This window comes from Ascidiella aspersa, chromosome 1 (genome assembly GCF_963924565.1).
Source record: "Ascidiella aspersa chromosome 1, kaAscAspe10.2, whole genome shotgun sequence".
Taxonomy (NCBI): domain Eukaryota; kingdom Metazoa; phylum Chordata; class Ascidiacea; order Phlebobranchia; family Ascidiidae; genus Ascidiella; species Ascidiella aspersa.
In genome coordinates, this window is record NC_139447.1 from 10371183 (window position 1) to 10389248 (window position 18066).

General features: G+C 39.7%; 3 protein-coding genes across 3 annotated transcripts in view; 2 read left to right on the forward strand and 1 right to left on the reverse strand.

The window, feature by feature from the left end:
- The first annotated feature begins 3316 nt into the window (after positions 1–3316).
- LOC146167428 (uncharacterized) lies at positions 3317–7238 on the forward strand. Its single transcript, XM_083390937.1, has 2 exons — positions 3317–5691; positions 6383–7238. The coding sequence occupies exons 1-2, from the start codon at positions 3323–3325 to the stop codon at positions 6669–6671; spliced, it is 2658 nt and encodes an 885-aa protein (XP_083247063.1). The 5' UTR covers positions 3317–3322; the 3' UTR covers positions 6672–7238.
- A 10-nt stretch (positions 7239–7248) lies between these two features.
- Positions 7249–12081, forward strand: LOC146167429 (PRADC1-like protein). The gene is made up of 4 exons (XM_083390938.1): positions 7249–7392; positions 7802–8015; positions 9605–9769; positions 10916–12081. Exons 1-4 carry the CDS (start codon positions 7305–7307, stop codon positions 11028–11030), a joined length of 582 nt encoding a protein of 193 aa, XP_083247064.1. The 5' UTR covers positions 7249–7304; the 3' UTR covers positions 11031–12081.
- A 645-nt stretch (positions 12082–12726) lies between these two features.
- Positions 12727–18066, reverse strand: part of LOC146167430 (voltage-dependent L-type calcium channel subunit alpha-1D-like) — a 71864-nt gene continuing 66524 nt past the window's right edge. The window contains exons 37-40 of the mRNA XM_083391030.1: positions 17426–17800; positions 15897–16754; positions 15305–15601; positions 12727–14627 (exon numbers count right to left, since the gene is read on the reverse strand). Coding sequence (XP_083247156.1) covers positions 14402–14627; positions 15305–15601; positions 15897–16754; positions 17426–17800 — 1756 coding nt within the window. The 3' untranslated portion in view covers positions 12727–14401. The remainder of the gene's footprint in view (positions 14628–15304; positions 15602–15896; positions 16755–17425; positions 17801–18066) is intronic.

An 18066-nucleotide genomic window follows, 5' to 3' on the forward strand; every position in this document is an offset into this window, starting at 1 on the left:
TGCCAACTTAAAAGTTCTCCAGTGCACCTTATGTACACGAGTTACTTTACTATGCAGCTAACAAAAATACTGTTCATCATGGTGTAGCGGACGACCATTTGAGCATTTTATTCAGGTCGTGTTTTTTATTGCAGTATATTGTGAAGCGAAAAACTCTTCGCATGTTTGTTCTCCAAAAAAAAGTATGAACTTATTTCAAGGAATGAATTCATTTCAACCAGAACTTAGAAATGAAATTATTTCAACCATAAAATCTATAATTGCTTGAATACATAATGACAAATAACCTGTTTCCTATAGCCACACAAAATTACAAAAGGCTGACAGAAATACAAGAACAAAAAATTCGTTACATAGCTTGGGCATACTGGAACTCGGCATTGACAAACTGCAAAAAATCAAATCAGCCACATTGAGAAAGCTTTGTTCTTCGACGTCTTATACGTACTCCAATTCCTTTGAAAAATGGCTCTTTTTGGAGCCAACTTTTTCACAATTCAGTGCATAATAAAATAATCCACAATGAACGTATTTTGGTACACTGTCTTGCGGAAAAAAATGAGGGGAACAGGCCTTTTTTTCAGTCCACGAGTGCAAAAATAACTTTTTACAACATTAGTAATGGTGTATACAATTTTAATCACATTTTTATTGGGTTGAAAATCGTTTTTACTCTTATCGAAACATCACATGATTCATCAGTGAATAAAGAAGAAGAACTATGAATCTACGTTTTTAAAAGCATGTTATTCATAAAAAGCTGTTGGAACTATAGTCATTTGTCCAATAGACTCAAATCAAGTCATTTGAAAACCGTGACTTAAATGCATTGACTTAAGTCGTTTGAACCTAAATTGCAACGCTCGCAATCCAATTCGTCGCTATTGTCGTGACAGTTTTTCAGCCATAGTCCACATTTGTACCACTCACACACCCTCTGTCATCAGCGCATTTGTGGGGTCGGTTTTTGTCGCGTGTTTGTGCACAGTTCAACTCGTCGTTGTTGTCTTTGCAGTCCTGCCGTTCGTCGCAAACCTTGCTTTGATGAATAAATTGATCTCGATTTTACACCTTCAAGGCCCCGCTTCGACACAATTTTCGCAGGTCAATTCATCGCTGTTGTCGTCGCTAACATCCCTCAGACAGATACAACTAGTTCCAGTAAATTTTCGACAAAAGTGCAAGTGGCATAATGCGACAAGTCGCTATTGTCGTCCCAATCTTCCATTCTGTCGTAAACATCACTCAAACGACAACATTCAGTTACAGTTTTACACTTAAAAGGCCGATCTTTGGGGGCAATTTGCGCAGTTTAATTGGTCACTTTTGACGTCGCATTCGCATTGAACTGATGCTTTATTACACCTAGTTCCACACAAGCATCTCGTACATCGGTAGCCTATTGGGAGCACTTATAGTCATGCAAGTAGACTCGTTCATCGCTGTTGTCTTTGTAATCCATTTTAACATTAGAAACAGAACTCTTTGCAATACAATTGCTGGCATCATTGCATCTCCGCTTATTATGTAGACATGATATGATTCTTTTAAAACCAAGGGCGCCACCCAGGAGACCAGTAAACAACTAAAAGTATTACCGGCTTCATCGCATATGGCTGTGATTTGTATACAAAAAAGATTAACGAAATATGGTGCTGAAATTGAGAACCATAATGAATTACCCAGTTTCAGCAACGCGTCACAAGGTACGTAACCAGTGTCCACTGGCGTGTGACCAACACCCGAACCGACCGTTATCGGCCTTTCGACTCGTGATTCATCCTACTTTATGATATTCGATTGCTTTAGTTACCGTTTTAGTTTATCGTGTGTACTGATATTTGTGAATATACTCAACCAGGAATATCAACTGAGTAAAGTGACTCTGTCTAGAATTTAAGTTAAGGACAGACATATTAGCGGCCTGCTTCTAGAAGTCAGGTGTGAAAAAGAACGTATAAGAGACTTAGAAAAACGTTGGCTTTCGCCTTAAGAGCCAGCGACTACTTGCTTGTAGCAACCACACCCCTCATGAACGCTAGGCATTGTACATTTAATTTTTAGAACATCTGCAAATCTAGATTTTTCCCTGGTCCACTTGCTTTTATAATTTCGCTACAGCGAAAAGTGGTGTATTGCTGAATTTAAGTTGGATCTTGACGGAATTATTGAATAACGCGGTGACTATTTAAACTTGGCCGTAATGTTTCCGGTTAATCGTTAAAAAAAGCACATTCAACTTATAAAAAAATATGAATTGTGGTTTTGGGCGCTGGTCTAGAATCCTACCACAACGAAACACCATTTGGGTTAGGGTGCGGGTTAGTGTTTGGGTTAAGGTGGGTCAAGCATTATTATTAAACAAAGCATATAATATTACTTGACCCACCCACACCCAAACGCTAACCCGCACCCTAACTAAAATTTTGTGCGTTGATTTTAGAACTGTGGTAGGATTCTAGACCAGCGCCTGGTTTTGCCCCGCAGGTTTGCACAAAACCTATTTTCATGCCTTAAAATTTCGTGCTGCGCGCACCTGAGATCTCGGCGTGATTTGCAATTAAATGCAGTCCGGCTTGCGAGTATTGAATTGAGTCATAAATAAATGGGATGCCTATTCGTATATTCAAGAAAGTTTAAAATACTTAATATTTTTGGGAATTTATGAATAATAAAACTTTTACAGACAGGAATGATGCAGTTGCTCAGTCAGCCATAGCCATGCATTTCATGAAAAATAGCCATAAATTATGGTCATGAAGATTTCCTCAATTGTGCTAATTTTTAGATATGAAAATGTTAGAAATAACATTATTACAGCTGCACAAATCTTACTAAAATACTGCTCGGTGCAATTTTAAGCTGCAAAATCGTCTTCCCCGTGCAATATCAAAGGTTACCAATTTCGGACGTTCACATAAATTTCTTAAAAACTTGTGTATGCAAGCTAAGACACCACTTTGGATTTTAGTATAATATTTCATTTTCAGTTGTGTAACTTTTACAAATAACGTTATTAAAGCTGCGAAAATTATGGTGGTAATGTTATAATTGTTTAGTTGAAATAAGCTGCAAAATCGTCTATCTAACGCAAAGTCCAAAGTTTTCAATCTGGCCAATGCAGATAAAATCTATGCCCTTTTATAATAAATGCTGTGATTTTTTTTCATTTGTATTACATTGTCATTTACTTCATAAGTTATACAGTGGACCAGGCTGAAAAAAAGTTAAATTGTGAGAATAAACTAAATCTTTTTGGGATGATACAGATTTTTGGTAAGACTTTAATAAAAATTCTATTTATTTTGACAGTTGAGCAAAAATGAGCATAGGGGCAGATATCAGTCAAAGTATTCAGCAAGCCATTAAGGCCAAGCTGATTGAACTGAGCTCCTATGTTGATGATGAGCTGCCTGATTACATTATGATCATGATTGCAAACCGCAAAAAAGAGGAGCAGATGACAGAATCGCTCTCACTGTTTCTCGGCAACAACACCAAAGTCTTCACGAAATGGCTGTACGAGCTGCTTGCCACTTTGCGAGGCAAAAAAGACGATTCTGCGCCCAAGTCATCCAGTTCTACCTCTACTACAAAGCAAGTTGATAAAAAAGAGAAGCCTACCGCTGTTGCTTCAATTACGCCTGTCAACGAAGAAAGCAACCACTTGGAAATTAAAAAGGAGTTAGAGGTCCCTTCAAAAGTGGAAGCTCAACCAACAGCAATCAGTTCTGCCCCAGCTGAAGCTGAGATAGAAATACTGCCAGACAGCGGAGATGTTTTGGACTTGGAGTTGTATGGCTCTAATGAAATGTCAGCTAATGACTCAATGCTAGCTGAAGGCCCCCCTGAAGCAACACAGGCTTCTAGTTTGTCTAAGGAAACCATCTCTTCTAAAACTTCCAACAAGCGCACAAACAATTCAAAATCAAACTCTGAAAATAAAGAAAAGGTGGTTACCAAACGGAAAATACAAATTGTTGCCACCGGAAGTAAATCAAAACCAAAGACGTCTGCTGATAAAGACGCGAAAAGTTTTAAAGTGGAAAAGGAAAAAGAAAAGATAACGTACAAATCTTCATCCTCCAACAGTCGAAATTTGGAATCTGTAAAATCTTCCTCAAAGCATGACGATAAACAGAAGGGATCATCGGGCAGAGAAAAAACCAAAAAACTGAAACGCTCAAGATCATCAAAAGATGATTCTCTGAAGCGAAAGCACTCATCCAAGCAGACCCGAGAGTGGGATATGGTTAAAGAAAGCAAAGGCTCCTGGAAAGAGAGTGATAATTATGAAGCACAGTCAAAGAGACAATCAAGCCAGCAGCCGAGATACAATAAGAACGACAAACAAGAGGATGATGATGACGAACCTGTTGTAAGAAAAATTGCGAGCACCGTACAATCTTCAGTTTCAACCAACCGAGAATACATTAGTGAAAGTGAAGAAGAAAACTTTAGTTCCAGCGCTGTCATCAGCAAGGTTTCTGTCCCGGAGAGACGTTCGCGTTTGCCTCCAACAAAACAGGCCAATAAGTCGCTGCTTTTAAGAGCTGTTTCCGAGGCCCAGACAAGCATGAAACGTCACAAAAAATCAAAAGATAAATCGCAAAAGGACACTGTAAAATCAGTGAAGTCAAGACTGGGAAAACCTAAAGATCGCTCCCCTGAAATCACTAAACCCAAAAAGAGTAAACAAAATTTCGAGGAAGACTTTGAAATTCAAATAGAGCAGCCAATAAAACGAACACTTAAACGAAAAAACATTGACAGTTCAGTTGTGATAAAAAAAACTAAATCTCTCTCAAAACATCCCCCAAGCGATGATTCACATGACGACAAAACAGTGCAATACAAGAAAACAAAACAAGTCAAAAGTTTAAAATCTGATTTGGAGCCGGTTTCTTCTACTGTTGAAGATAACAATTTATACACTGGAGACAGAAGGCGCTTTGTTTCAAGAAGTTCTTTGTCGGATGATGCTGAAGATAGTAGGAAACAAATCAGCGTTGTGCGAAATGCATCTGAGGTTATGGACGACTCTTCGGTGCAATTTGACCGCAGAAATTTGCATGTAACAAAGAGTGCAGAGCCTTCTCCTAACGCTTCTGTGCAATCTTCTGATTCGGAACCAGTGGCACCTCCAAGAAAACGACAATCCGTCAAGAAACAGGGTAAAAGCACGAAAAGACGATCACCCAGCCCTTGTTTTATCGTTACCCTGGACGGAACGTCTTCCAAATCAAAAAACGAAAATCAGAAACCTGATTCCCCGTCAAAAGTCGAGCAACCACAAAAGAAACCGTTCAAGGCTGTTCCAATTGTGGCTCCAAGTAGTGCTTCATCTGCAACAATAAAAGGTCAAAAAACGAATTCTGTTAAACCACTTACGATTAAAAAGGACAGTATTGAAACCAGTGATGATGAACTGACTATTATGCGCGAAAAACTTTTGAAAATGCAAGAAGAAGCAAGAAAATTAAAGACATTACAACAAGAGCAGCTAAACATTTTAAAGCAAAACCCCGCTGCTTCAAAAACTGCAGCGAAACCGGAAACTAACAGGTCAATTCATGTTGCCAATGTTCATTTTTCAGCCACCGAAAAAAAACTTTCTGAATATTTTGGCATATGTGGAAAAGTGCTAAGGCTGACCATCTTGAAAGATCAATTTACTGGTCATCCTAAAGGGTAAGAATAAAAATTTTGTGCAATACAGCAAACTATTTTATTCAACAATACACAGGGATTTTTTGGGCTTCAGGCTTAGTTTTAATTTTTACATCATGTGTTTCTGAACTTGTTCTATTATAAAATTGTAAAATATTTTTCAAAAACCTAATGCTGTTTTGCAGTAGTTTGCCATTTTGAAGGGAATAAAAACGAATACTAATTTAAAAAATTTAAAAAGCAACACTATGTATAATAACATTTTAGTTTATAGACCTATATTTATTAAACTTTTGTATTTCATGTTAACTTGGCATGATGCCAAACAAAAACTTTTTTGGTCAAAAAAATAGAAATTTTGCTAGTTTCTCTGGAGCAATTATGCCATTTATAAAGAAAATATCTGCCAAAATTTGCTGATACTGATACATCAGTAGAAGCTAAATATCCACCAGTTTTAAGGATAAACCGATATCTCTACATAATACTATAGCAATATTAAAGTATAGTTTAATTTAGTATAAGCCATATCTATGCTTTTGCAATTTTCTTAAATTTTAGATTAAAAGCTGCCAAACCAAATCATCGCCGACCCAATTTTGGTTAAGAAACACTAACTTAAATTAATGTGCTGGTTCCTAAAAGATATGTTATTATTGAAATAAAAACAGTAGTACAGCACATTAAACCAAGATATTATTGTTATTACCAGCTTTGCATATCTGGAGTTTGAAGAGCAAAGTTCTGTGGAAACTGCCCTGGCACTTGACAACACAATGTTTTGCAGTCGCCTGATAAAAGTGACTCGCAAGAGCAGTGCCCCGTCCACCCCCGTCAAGCTTGCCCCAACCCGTTTTGTGGCAAGGAGACCCAGAAGCTTTGGAGTCCACCCAAGAGCAAGATATAGTGCCAGGGCCGCATTGGCCACTTTTCGGCCTCGATATCCTGCAACCCGTGGACGAAATAAGACCTGGGTCAAACCTGGGTTTGTTGCCACATAAGACTCATTTTAATTTCTGAAGTATTTATGTGTGGCAAAAAAGTTAACCACAAAATAGACAAACCGACTCACCTTGTTTTTATAAAGATACAAAACAACTCAAATGTGTTTCGATTTAAAGTCTTTTTTGCTGTATTAAATTACCACTTATTTTGTTTTACAGCCTGTGGTGCCACTGCGATAAAAATGTAATCTCCCAAGACTTTTTGCAAGCTGCTCTGTGTATGTTAATTTTATTGCTACTGCGCTTTTAACCCTATTATCTTTATTTGGTTGCAACTTGCCAGAGCTATATTTAAATATTTACTTTTTTGGAAACTGCAAAACTTTTAAACGCAACTTAATTGTTAGACAATATCTACTCCTCTCATTAAAAATGTATCTCATTTCTTTGTCTGTATGTTGTTTTGTCACGCTGTGTGGTAAAACTTTTTTCGACATTGTTTTCTGTTTTATTGACACTTAAAAGTGGTGCGAAAAATCTGTTTGTTTGCATCAGAAAAAAACGCCTAAAACTTTCTTTGCAAAATGGTAACAAAATAATGACAACATCACATTTTTCTGTGTATTTCAGTGCAATAGGTTTGTTTTTGTCTGTGCTCTTGTTAGGGCGGCTAGTTGGAAAGAAGCTTGAATGTTGCACACACTTCAGTTTATTTTCAAAACCGTTTTGTTGATTGCTCTTTGGTTTGCCTTTCAACTCCCAGCAACAACTGTCTCTGGTAAGTTTGTTAACATAGTATAAAGCAGGGTTGCGGGGTCGATTAGAAACAACCATAGTCTAACTCTCACTGAACAGATAAACTTGAGTTCGACTCTAAGTTCCGAGCGGGTTCCAGACAAATTTGCTGACTAAGATTTCATTGTTCGTCTATGACTTTACAGCTAGTGTTCCATCCAGTTACATGACTAAAGTTGAGTTGATAAAGCAATATACTTAAAGGTGACAAAATTGTGATTTAACTGCAATTTGGATTCAGTTATGCATTTCAAAACTGTTGATGACTTTAGTTAACCTAAAATTTAGAGCAATAATACTTGACTTAATTAGAGCATTAATCCTTGACTTAGATTTTATATTCACAACTACATGACTGGGAAAGCCTTCTAACTGAATTTTGTTTTTTTCAGGATATGGCCTCAACGAGCAGCTTTACCTTGACGTGACATATCCTCGCGATGTGGCCTTCACCTACAAGTTTCGGCAGGCACGCGACTTCGGCGATGTGATGAGCTACACAATCCACGGCGCTCAACTGGTGCTGGTGGAACCCAAGCACGCTTGCGGGCAACAAATCGAAAACAGCTACATGCTGCAGGGAAGAGTGGCACTTATTGAACGCGGGTATGGATACATTTATTACCAAGGTTGTTTTTGTAAGTATAACCTACCTGCTTTGATTTGTTGACTGAATTGCTTGTGGCTACCAAAGTTCAATGTAGAATCCCAAGTTATCCTAAAATATTAGGTTTTAAATTTTGAATAATGAATCCAGAATATTGAATCCTAGTATATATTTAATTAATTATTTACCTTCTACTTTTTTTAATATTCATAATACATACATATACCCTTTAGTGACAAAAACAGCACTAATGGATATATATAAAAAAATCCAGTTTGGGATTCAAATCTAAAGATCTTATATTCCACTTTAATCATCCCTAGTTCTGGTGTACTTGGAGGGACTATGTCTTGCAAAAAGTGCGGGTTGTTTTCAGTGTGCAATGCCAAAAAATGCTGGATAATTAAATATCACTTTTTGTTTTCTGATAGGACAGGCTGCTGAAACTTATGATTATGGGGTACCGTAGTGCGGTTGTGTTGGAGTATTGCTTGTTTAGGTTCAGTTTGACATTTGGATATTTTGCTTCCCGGTTGCCCCAAGTCTTTTGATCTTTAAATTAATTCGAATTAAAAAGTCTTGAAAACCACATGCTTTCCAAAAGTCTTTAAATAGTCTTTGTATTTATTTTATGCCCAGCTAAGGTATATGTTTAGAAAACGCCTTTAAAACCAATTTTAAACTTGTGTGTACTACTGGTGTTAATTAATGTTGTTTTATCGAAATAAAAATGGTTCGATTTTATGTCTTTATAACCTATAAATTCTCCCTAAAAAATTTTTAACCTTTTTTTTTTGTAGAAGTGTGTGGCAACTGGCAACTCTGTGTTGAAAAAATTTTTCGACAAGGATAAAAAAAAATTGCGTCCATAAAGTATTCCCGTGCGTTGATGGTTTGATTGTGATCACATTTACACAAGTAAAAAAAACATAAGTCAATAGCTATGCAACGAATTGACAGAACATCTTCGTGAAATGGTGTCTTTAACTGCGTTATTCACAATAAAGAATTGGAAGAAATCACAGCCCGGCCTTGGTTACTACTGTTAGGGTTTAGAGCGAAAAAACCTTAATGTCTGCTTGACACTAGCCTGCCAACCGCGGAAGGGTTTTCGTGACGTAACGCGTCATTGCAGCGAATTCCGCATCGGCATCGACGCCGGGTATTAGACGAGTTCCGATACCGCAGGATTGACACAGAGTCTTGAATCTTCAATAGTCTTTGAATATCTTTGAAATGATTTACAATTTTATATTATTCAAAGCCCTGTTTTTTCCTGTTAAGTTTTTGAATAGCTTTCAAATTTGTTTGTTGTCTAGCTTAAGGTATGTGTTTTGATAGTGCCGTTAAAAAACAATTAAAAATTGTTTTTTTAACTGTGTTGACCATGTATTTTCTGCTGTTTTGTTTTCGGATTATTTACAAAAGCGATCCAATTTTAGGTATTTTAAAACCAAAAACTTCATTGAAAAGTCATTGAATGGCTTCACATTTTTTCATAAAATTGTGTGACAACCATGTACTATCACCTTCAGCACCAAACCGCTATTCTCATTTTAAATTATATCGCATTGTTTTTTTACGACAGCGAATGCTCGTTCGTCACGAAAGCGCTGCACGCCGAAGCATGTGGAGCCAGGGCTGTCATTATAACGGACCACGATCCAACTTCTACAGTGTGGATTGATATGGTACAAGATGGAACGGAGCGGCAAGTTCAAATCCCGGTCTACTTCATGCTTGGAATGAACGGGTAACGACCCCTGGCTTTTACAGTTTTTTTTTTATTTATGTAAAAATTGATTTTTTATTTATTTAATAAAACAGGGTTGCCACAAGCTATTTTTTTTTTATTGACTCGATTTGCATATTGAGAAGTCAAACCCCGCGTTTTTTCCAAAAGTCTTCAAATAGTGGAATATTTTTGTTCTATCTAAAGCAGCGGTTCTCAACCAGTGGGCTATGGTTCACTGGTGGGTCATGGAAACATTTTAGGTGGGCCACAGACCAATTTAAAAATGCTAGATTTATTGAAGAATTTAGTTTCATTGGTGTCACTATACCTAATTTTACAGGGATAATTGCTTGGAATGTAAATGAAACAAAAATTTATTGTTCAGAAGCAAGTACCTCACTAATGCACGGTTGAATAGATAATCTGTTTTGATATATGCTCCGCTCATAGCTGCGTTCGAGTGTTTTTTCGAAAACGTTTGCTTGCAGCAATTCCATTTTACCGGATTTCCCTAGTCACTGATACGAGTCGCAGAAAAGCTTGAAAAGGCTGCGGAGTGCGGAGTCGGTAAAAAAACTACCAGACTCACGACTGGACTCTATTTCCCACCTATTTACGTAACTAAAATAGGGTAAATATCCAGCAATTTACTTAAAGAAGGGTGTTCTATATCTTATACACCCACAATATGTATGTTGTCTTGTCAATATTCAATTAATTAATCACCTTTTCACACTTAGAATTTGTTGCCTTAATACTTTTAAATGTAATACTGCGCACGCGCGCCTCGGACTCGACCGTCATACATAGTCTTTGCCCCTTTGTTTTGAGGGACCTCTTGAAAACGATAAACAACAAAAACACCTTAAAAACACGGTACAAGGTAATTTAATTATTAGGGACGTTATTTATTTTTTGTCTAACCGGATTAAGCTGCTCACTTCCAACCTTCAAAAAACAATAGTCACCAACTTTTTACTTCTTGGCCGGGGTTAATTTTCTACTACATGTGGATTTATAGCGAGAACAAAACTATGTATGTGTACGCCACAAAAGTGGTGGCGGATGTTCGAGTCCGGCTCCAACTTTGCAACCCTTAAGCTCTGCATTACTCGTCTTGCCTCCATAACTCCACTTAAGCAAGCCGCTGCTGTATTTTTGCAGGAAGAAAATCCGTGACTCGATTATCGCGAACAGAGTACCTTGGGCGGTGGTCAACATACCGGTGAACTACACCAACAAGGTGATACATCATCAGCCCCCCTGGGACACCTGGTAGACCCCTCTGTTACCCCCCCCCCCCCCCCTGGGACTTTCCCCTCCACTGTGTTCTGCTTGCTTTTGTGAACTGATTTAGCGATATTGTTTTTTGCCTAATTGGTGAATGATAGGGAATAGGGATGATGTCCGATACTTGGTATTTTATTCCGGTACCCGATATTTTGAGTAACAAAGTACCGCTCTCCGATTCAAAATCGAATTACGTCATTACTGTGGTCACATAAGCAAGTTTATAAGTGCATCGGTCATGATTATTATCGGAGTGTTTACATTCTGCGTTAGGAAGCATCAAATTTAAAAGTTAAATTTTCCTAACAATACCATTCTAGGTATAAAACTAGACGTTGAATTACAAAACTTAGCTAAAATGCTGAAATTATTTGGTATCAGATCCGCCTGATACACCATTGTATCGGACAAGAACCGATACTATCACTTGGCCTAGGGTATCGGACGAGCACCGTTACTCCACTTGGTATCGGGTATCGGCTCTGATATTATCGCACATCCCTATTGGTGATTGCTCAAATTATCGCGAAATTGAAATGATTTAATTGGTGCTGTTTGTATTTCACTGTCGTTGTTTTGCAATTTAATCCAGAACTTTTAATTTTTCCACCATTCGTCAATTGAATCTCCTGTAGTAACTATAATTGTTTAGGTACAAACTTAATAGTGATGTAGCAAATTACCGTTATGAAGTCAACTGATTTTTCCACTTGTACATGGTGACGGTTTTGGTGACAGACAATCTCTCGTTTTCTCGCTGCTTCGAAGCCCTTTTAAAGCGTTTTAATTGTCCCCTTGCGTTAGTTTGGTGAAGCTTGTATTTTGCGTTATTTAGAGGTGACCCGCATTTCCATAAATAGTATGCGATTCTATTATATATTGCGCCTTATCCATTGCGTTTTACCGCCATTTCTCGCGTGCCAATACATTTCCGAGTCGTTTTATCGCGCAATAGAAGCTATTTAACTCATTTGACTTGGCGTCGTTATTTGAAGTTCGATTATATTATATACATGTTATCGTTACAAATTAAAACTATTCACTTCCGAAAACAACCGCCTGACTTTTTCATTCGGTTTTCAACTAGATTTAGTTTACAATTGTTCAGTAGATGCTTCATTTAAAAAATATCGTAACTGTATTAGAAGCAGTGTTTGTAATGACTTGATTTAAGTCGTGTTATTTACTAACTTAGCTCAACTTTACTCGTTCTGGTAAAATGACTTCACTTTAGTCTTTAGGACAAAAGACTTGACTTGGACTCACGTCATCGTTTTCGTTTTACGTTATTTTATAAAAGTGAGCTATTTATCTGTTGTATAAGTTTTGCACTTGAACAATTAGATTGTTAAATGTTGGTTTTATTATAATGTTTTCTAGTTGACCTATTGCTCATAATCAGACGAGTTTACCAGTTTTAACAGTATCATATATTGTTTTATTTTGATATTAGTTATTTGACTTGGAGATGACTTGCTCTAATATTGACTTGACTTGGAATGTAGATGTTTCGAAATGACTTATTTACAACACTGATTAGAAGCAACATAAAGTATCGAATATCCCGATAACTGCTTTTCTTCCACTCAAATCATTATCCAATCTGATCGATTTGAAATGCTAAAACTAAGTTTTAAACGGGCAAGCGAACCTGGAAGATAAACAATGAGGCGGACGACTTGCGTTTGTCTTTTTTTCTCCAAAATTTACGCAAATTCAACAATCCGGTCCATCGGGAGAGAACCAAGGGGGCTCAACTCCAGGGACAACTCGACATAAGAAACCGACGCGCTGTGTGTGTGTGGGTGAGAGAGCGAGAAAAAAGCAACAATAGGGGGAAAAGGCAAACGCGGAACTTGGATGAGAGAAAGGTAAACGCACGGAAGCACGCGTTCTCAGATGAGAGAAGCGGCAGCGAAATAAAATGTCTGATTGGCGACGAAACGGACTCTCAACGGAGATGGATAGTGGATGAAAAACGCGAAAAGATGCGCTGCTAAAGGATTAGCACTGTTTCGCCAAGTTGCGCAGTTTAAAGCGGAGTTCGAAATAAACAAGGACCACAAATAGTTTCGCACCGTGTTTTAGCTATTCTTTTACATGGTCTTTCAGTTGTACTTCTAAAATTACTTGTTCTTAGTTCAACAAGTTTCATTTAATATGAGTTTACACGAGTTATATAGACCAAGTATATCCAATTAAAAACTAAAACAATATCCAAAATTCATTGGTGGTATTTCTAAAGGGAACAAAGGTTTACGACTGTTAATTTACTATTTTCAAATAGCCCGTGAATAACGCAAGTTTAGTAGAATTGAGAGACCTAAACGTTGACCATGGTTATCCACAGCTGGTTGCGATATGACAGTTTAAACGCGAAGGTGAGTTGAACAGATTTTTAAATCAACAAATTTTGACACAACGTTGACCCGCTTTCTATTGCTGCACAGTGTAACGGATATTCTCCTTGCGTAATTGGCCAAAAACCGACGTCGTTTATTTAAAAAGAATTTTCTTGGAAGCCGTTTGAGCTATTTCGAATGTAACATCACCACTGGAAAAAAGTATTAGTGGACTTCCGACGTGATAATTTCTGCAAGAAATCTATTACTTTTATTGAGTTATGATACAAAACGGGATATTTGTGCGACGCCTTCAAAAAAGTTAATACGAATTATCAGGGCGCTGCGACGAACAGTTTGTGAACCTCTGGTTTAAGCCGTTTCCCCCCAAATAGTTTCAAAAAAATTTGGGTCTTTAAAGTTACAGAAAAAAAAAGGTTTTAAATCAACGAAAAAAACCTACTCACGAATGGATCAGTTTACTCTTGTTGTTTTTAAGATAGTTGCGTTTCTTTCAAGGGTCTGATGTTTAATATTCCTAGAGATAGGGTGTGGAAGTTGAAGAAAAGTGATTTTTTTTCCGACGGCTGCTTTCTTATGAGCAACGAGCAAAACTTGATCGATCATTCTCCCCCAAAAAGAATAAAAAGAAACACTGACAGCAAAAAGCCGCGAGCCGCGGACTCGGCAGATTCGCGTGCGCAAGAGAAAAAAACATCAAAAAAACGCGGCGATTTTTTCGAAAACAGAAAACGGCAAGAAACCTTCCTCGTCGTTCGTTTACCAACACTTTAGTGAGCGAGCGCGTGGCAATAAAACAAAAGCGGTTCGCGTGAAACGGGGGCGGAGAGTAACACTTTGCGGCGTGCGGCCTTGGGCTCCAAGAAAAAAGGTTCAATTCGTTTCGCCTCGTCATCGACGTCACCACTTCACAAACCGGGTGAAACCGCCCGAAACCGGTTTTCGTCGGCTTCTGCAGCTCGGCGGAAAATTGTTTCGCTGGCTCGCTCGCTCCCGGCTAGCTCTTAAAGTTGGGAACAACGAAAATCTCGCCTTCCAGACCCGGTTCCAGGCGCTTGGCGGCCCGCGACGCGTTCCTGACCGGCCCCCGTTGTTCCTCCTCGGCGCCGCTGCCCCCGCTACTGGGCCAGTCCCGACTGCCGTTTACCGTATAGAAGGACGTGTCACGTGAAGAGGCCTGGGCGTCCGACACCAACGATTCCTCGCTGGCGAAACGCGAACTCCTGTTTAATGGAAAAATGTTTTTCGTTATAACGTCATCATCAAAATACAAGTTGGTTAAACTCGTTGTGACGCAATCACAATGAAAGTAATTTAAATTTAGTATGACGTCATAAAACACACAAGTCGGTTAAATTCGTTATGACTTCATCAAAATTCAAGTCGGCCGTTATTGTTATGATGTCATCATAATTAAAGGCAGTCAGATTCGTTATGACGTCATTAAAACACATGTCGGTTAAATTCTTTATGGCGTCATTAAAAACAAGTTTAATTTTCCAATCAGTGGTTTAGCTTTGATGTCAACAAACCAGGTGAGTAGCGTTGTCACTCGTGTGTGTTTTTAATTTTTTTGGTGGCTATGATAGCCCATTGTTAAAGATGTTGAAAAGACTTAATCAAGTCAAGTCTTTTACAAGACAAGTGCTATAATTCAATGAAGTCAAGCCATTTATTTCCGTAATCTCAACGATTGCGAAACCTTTAAAACTGCAAACAAGCCACTTTAAATCGGACAAAACGCGCACATGACAAGTGCCTTATTGGACCAAGTTGGTGCCCAGTTTCCGTTTAATGGTTTGATTTTAACGCATCCGTCACATTTATTGTGTTATACGGAGCACGTTGCCATAAGTTTTACGTTATAGCCCCCTAAAGGTTGGTGTTTTTGTAGCGTCACCTTAGCATGTTGCTGGCCGCGCTGTTCAACTCCGGCATCGAGAGCTCGCACGCTTGCGCGATCTCCATGGCAACGCCGCGCACGAAGCGGTCATCCTTGGCGAGCGAAGAGAGACCCTCGGAAGCGAAAACCTGCTCGATAAGATCAGCGCAGCTTCCACGACGCTCTGCACTGCGCCTGCAATCTGAGGGATCAAGCCCGCCTCTGATATGACCGTTGTGATCGTTGTTGTTATGGTGCTGATAGCTGTAGTCGTTGTTGCTGCTGTTGTTAAGCGGCCCGGAGTCGCTGGCGCACCTAAACACCGATGGATTTATTTTTAATTATCTTTGTACGACTTGTTTTGTTGATAGGAAGAAGAAGGCAGCTTTGTGCTCGCGTTTCGGTGAATTTTTGAAAAACGTTGCTATCGTGCAGAGTTTTTACCGCAATGTTGCTTCCTCTGTTTTAATAAGGGAGATTAGGTTGGGAGAAATAATACAACGTTTATCTGAATTTTACAAACAAAATACCTAATTTCGATCTTTCGCTAGCGCCGAACGTAGAAATTTCGAGCGAGATTTTTAACGAAAAACACAAAATTATTACGCACCTGTTCCTCGGCACGAACATCATATCATCCTCGTCCGACGATTGAGCGGCCGACCTCGAAATGCCCGGAATGGACAGCTTCGACCTTCGCGGCGCCATAGGTGGGGTGCTGGGCCCTCGTGGTGCCGCAGACGCCGCTGCCCTCCCGCCGGGGCCACGCCGCAGGGGAGGTATGGGGAGCAAGCGGCGCCGTTCTTTGGGCGCGGGCGCTAAGACCGGACGCGGCCTAGAAGCCACTGGTGGTTTGGGAAGGTTTCGTTTCAGCATTTCATCACTTCTAGAGCCTACCGGACTGGGGTGCGTAGTCCTACGACGCGGCGCGCTTGCGGTGACTGCAGCGCGACCACTTCGCGCGTTGCCGTTGAAGGCGGTCTCGTCTTGCCAGCGACAGTCACCTCCGTCGTCGCTGCCTTTCCAGTTGCGCATACGAGCGCTCTCAAAGTAGTCTTCGTTGTCGTCTTGCGTATAACCGTCGTCGTCTCCATAGCAACCGGGCTCGCCGCAGTCGCTGCTGTCGCTGTACAGCTGCTGGTTGTTTAGGTGGGGCTGTTGGTCCGGCTGGCTGCTGTACAGCTGCTGCTGGTCACTGTACGGGTGCTGGTTTTGAAGCTGCTGGTCACTGTAGAAGTGCTGGTTTGGGGGCTGCTGGTTGTGATGCTGGGTGCTGTACATGTGCTGGATATTAGGGTGCTGCTGGTTTTGCTGGTGATGGTTGTTGTACAAGTGATCATTTTGCTGTTGATGGTTTATATGGTTCTTTTGATGGTGTTGGTCGTTGTAGGCGTCGCGGGCAAGCAGCGGGCAGTGCTGGTCGTCGCACGGGTAAACATCGTGCCACGAGTCGCTCTCAGTTAATTGCCTGCGTTTTTGTAAACCAAGCATTAGTAAGCAAAGACGCCGCCATTGGTCAAATCACATGCAATGTAAGTAGGTCGTTAAATTAAGCCATTTTGTAATCTCCACGTTAAGGTGTATAGCAAATTCAACAAAAGTCAGGCATTTTGTAAGATTTTCACAATAAAAGGTAAATATATTTCGGCCCCAATGACACTATAAGTCTAGATCTAGAAAAATATAACAAAAAATGCAATCTACTTGCTGAGCGAAGCACTGTCGTTTTACAAATATTGATTATTGTCCAAATTAATTTGCTCACCATAAACTATATTCGAAATAAGACTTAAACCTGACAGACCATCCAAAACCACCAAGGCCTTTCACAAAGAGCGCCAAAGATGTTCCAACTATTATATATTAGTCATGTTTTGGTCTTATTCCGAAATGTGTTATAGTACAAATATGTTCTTATCTTAAAGCCATGCAGGATTAAGTATCATTATGAACGTTTCAAATATCTATTTTTGTCATTTTCAGCATGTTGATGTGTTCAAAATGCTACCTATTTCAGTATGCGTTTTGGTATTCTTACTACGCCTTACTACAACCTCCAACCATTATACTCCAATGTTGTTTCCAACCATTAAGCTCCAATTTTAAATTGATTACTATTGCTGGAAAACAAAAACCCACCTCATGGGCTCAACTCGCGCCATAGCGTATTGCTGTGCGGGCCTCGGAACACCGTAATCCCCTCCTCCGACCGAATCTAGCTCCCCTTCACTCGGATAACTCGAGAAGCTGTAATTGGACGACGAGTTGTTCAGGTTGGCGCTTTCGCCGTGGGTCAGGGCGGCCCGGCTGTGGTAGGCGCCCCGCGGTTCCGGGCTCCCGACCTGGGTGGCGTCGGTCGAGAAGGACGACTGGGGCGACTTGCCACCCCGGGCCCGGCCGCTTCCCGCCCCCTCGAAAGACACGGGCGAGAGGTCGAGACTGGGGCTTCCCCGCACGGCGGAAACGATGTCGTGGAGGGACTTGGGCTTCGGGGTGAGCTGGTTTATGAGCGGGCTGGAGAAATATGAGAGAAACGATAGTTATGGAACCAGGTTGACCAAACAAAAATACGGATATATGTATATATATTATATATGTATAAACTTATTGTTGTGCTTCTACTCAGTTCAACTATCATGGCAAGGATGTTTAGGGCAGGGGTTCTTAACCTTTTTTGTATGTTTTACCCCTTTAACAAAGATGAAAATTAGATCTACCCCCATTATATAAAATAGTTCTCATCTATTAGAAAAAGGAAACTAACAAATTACATCAGGTAA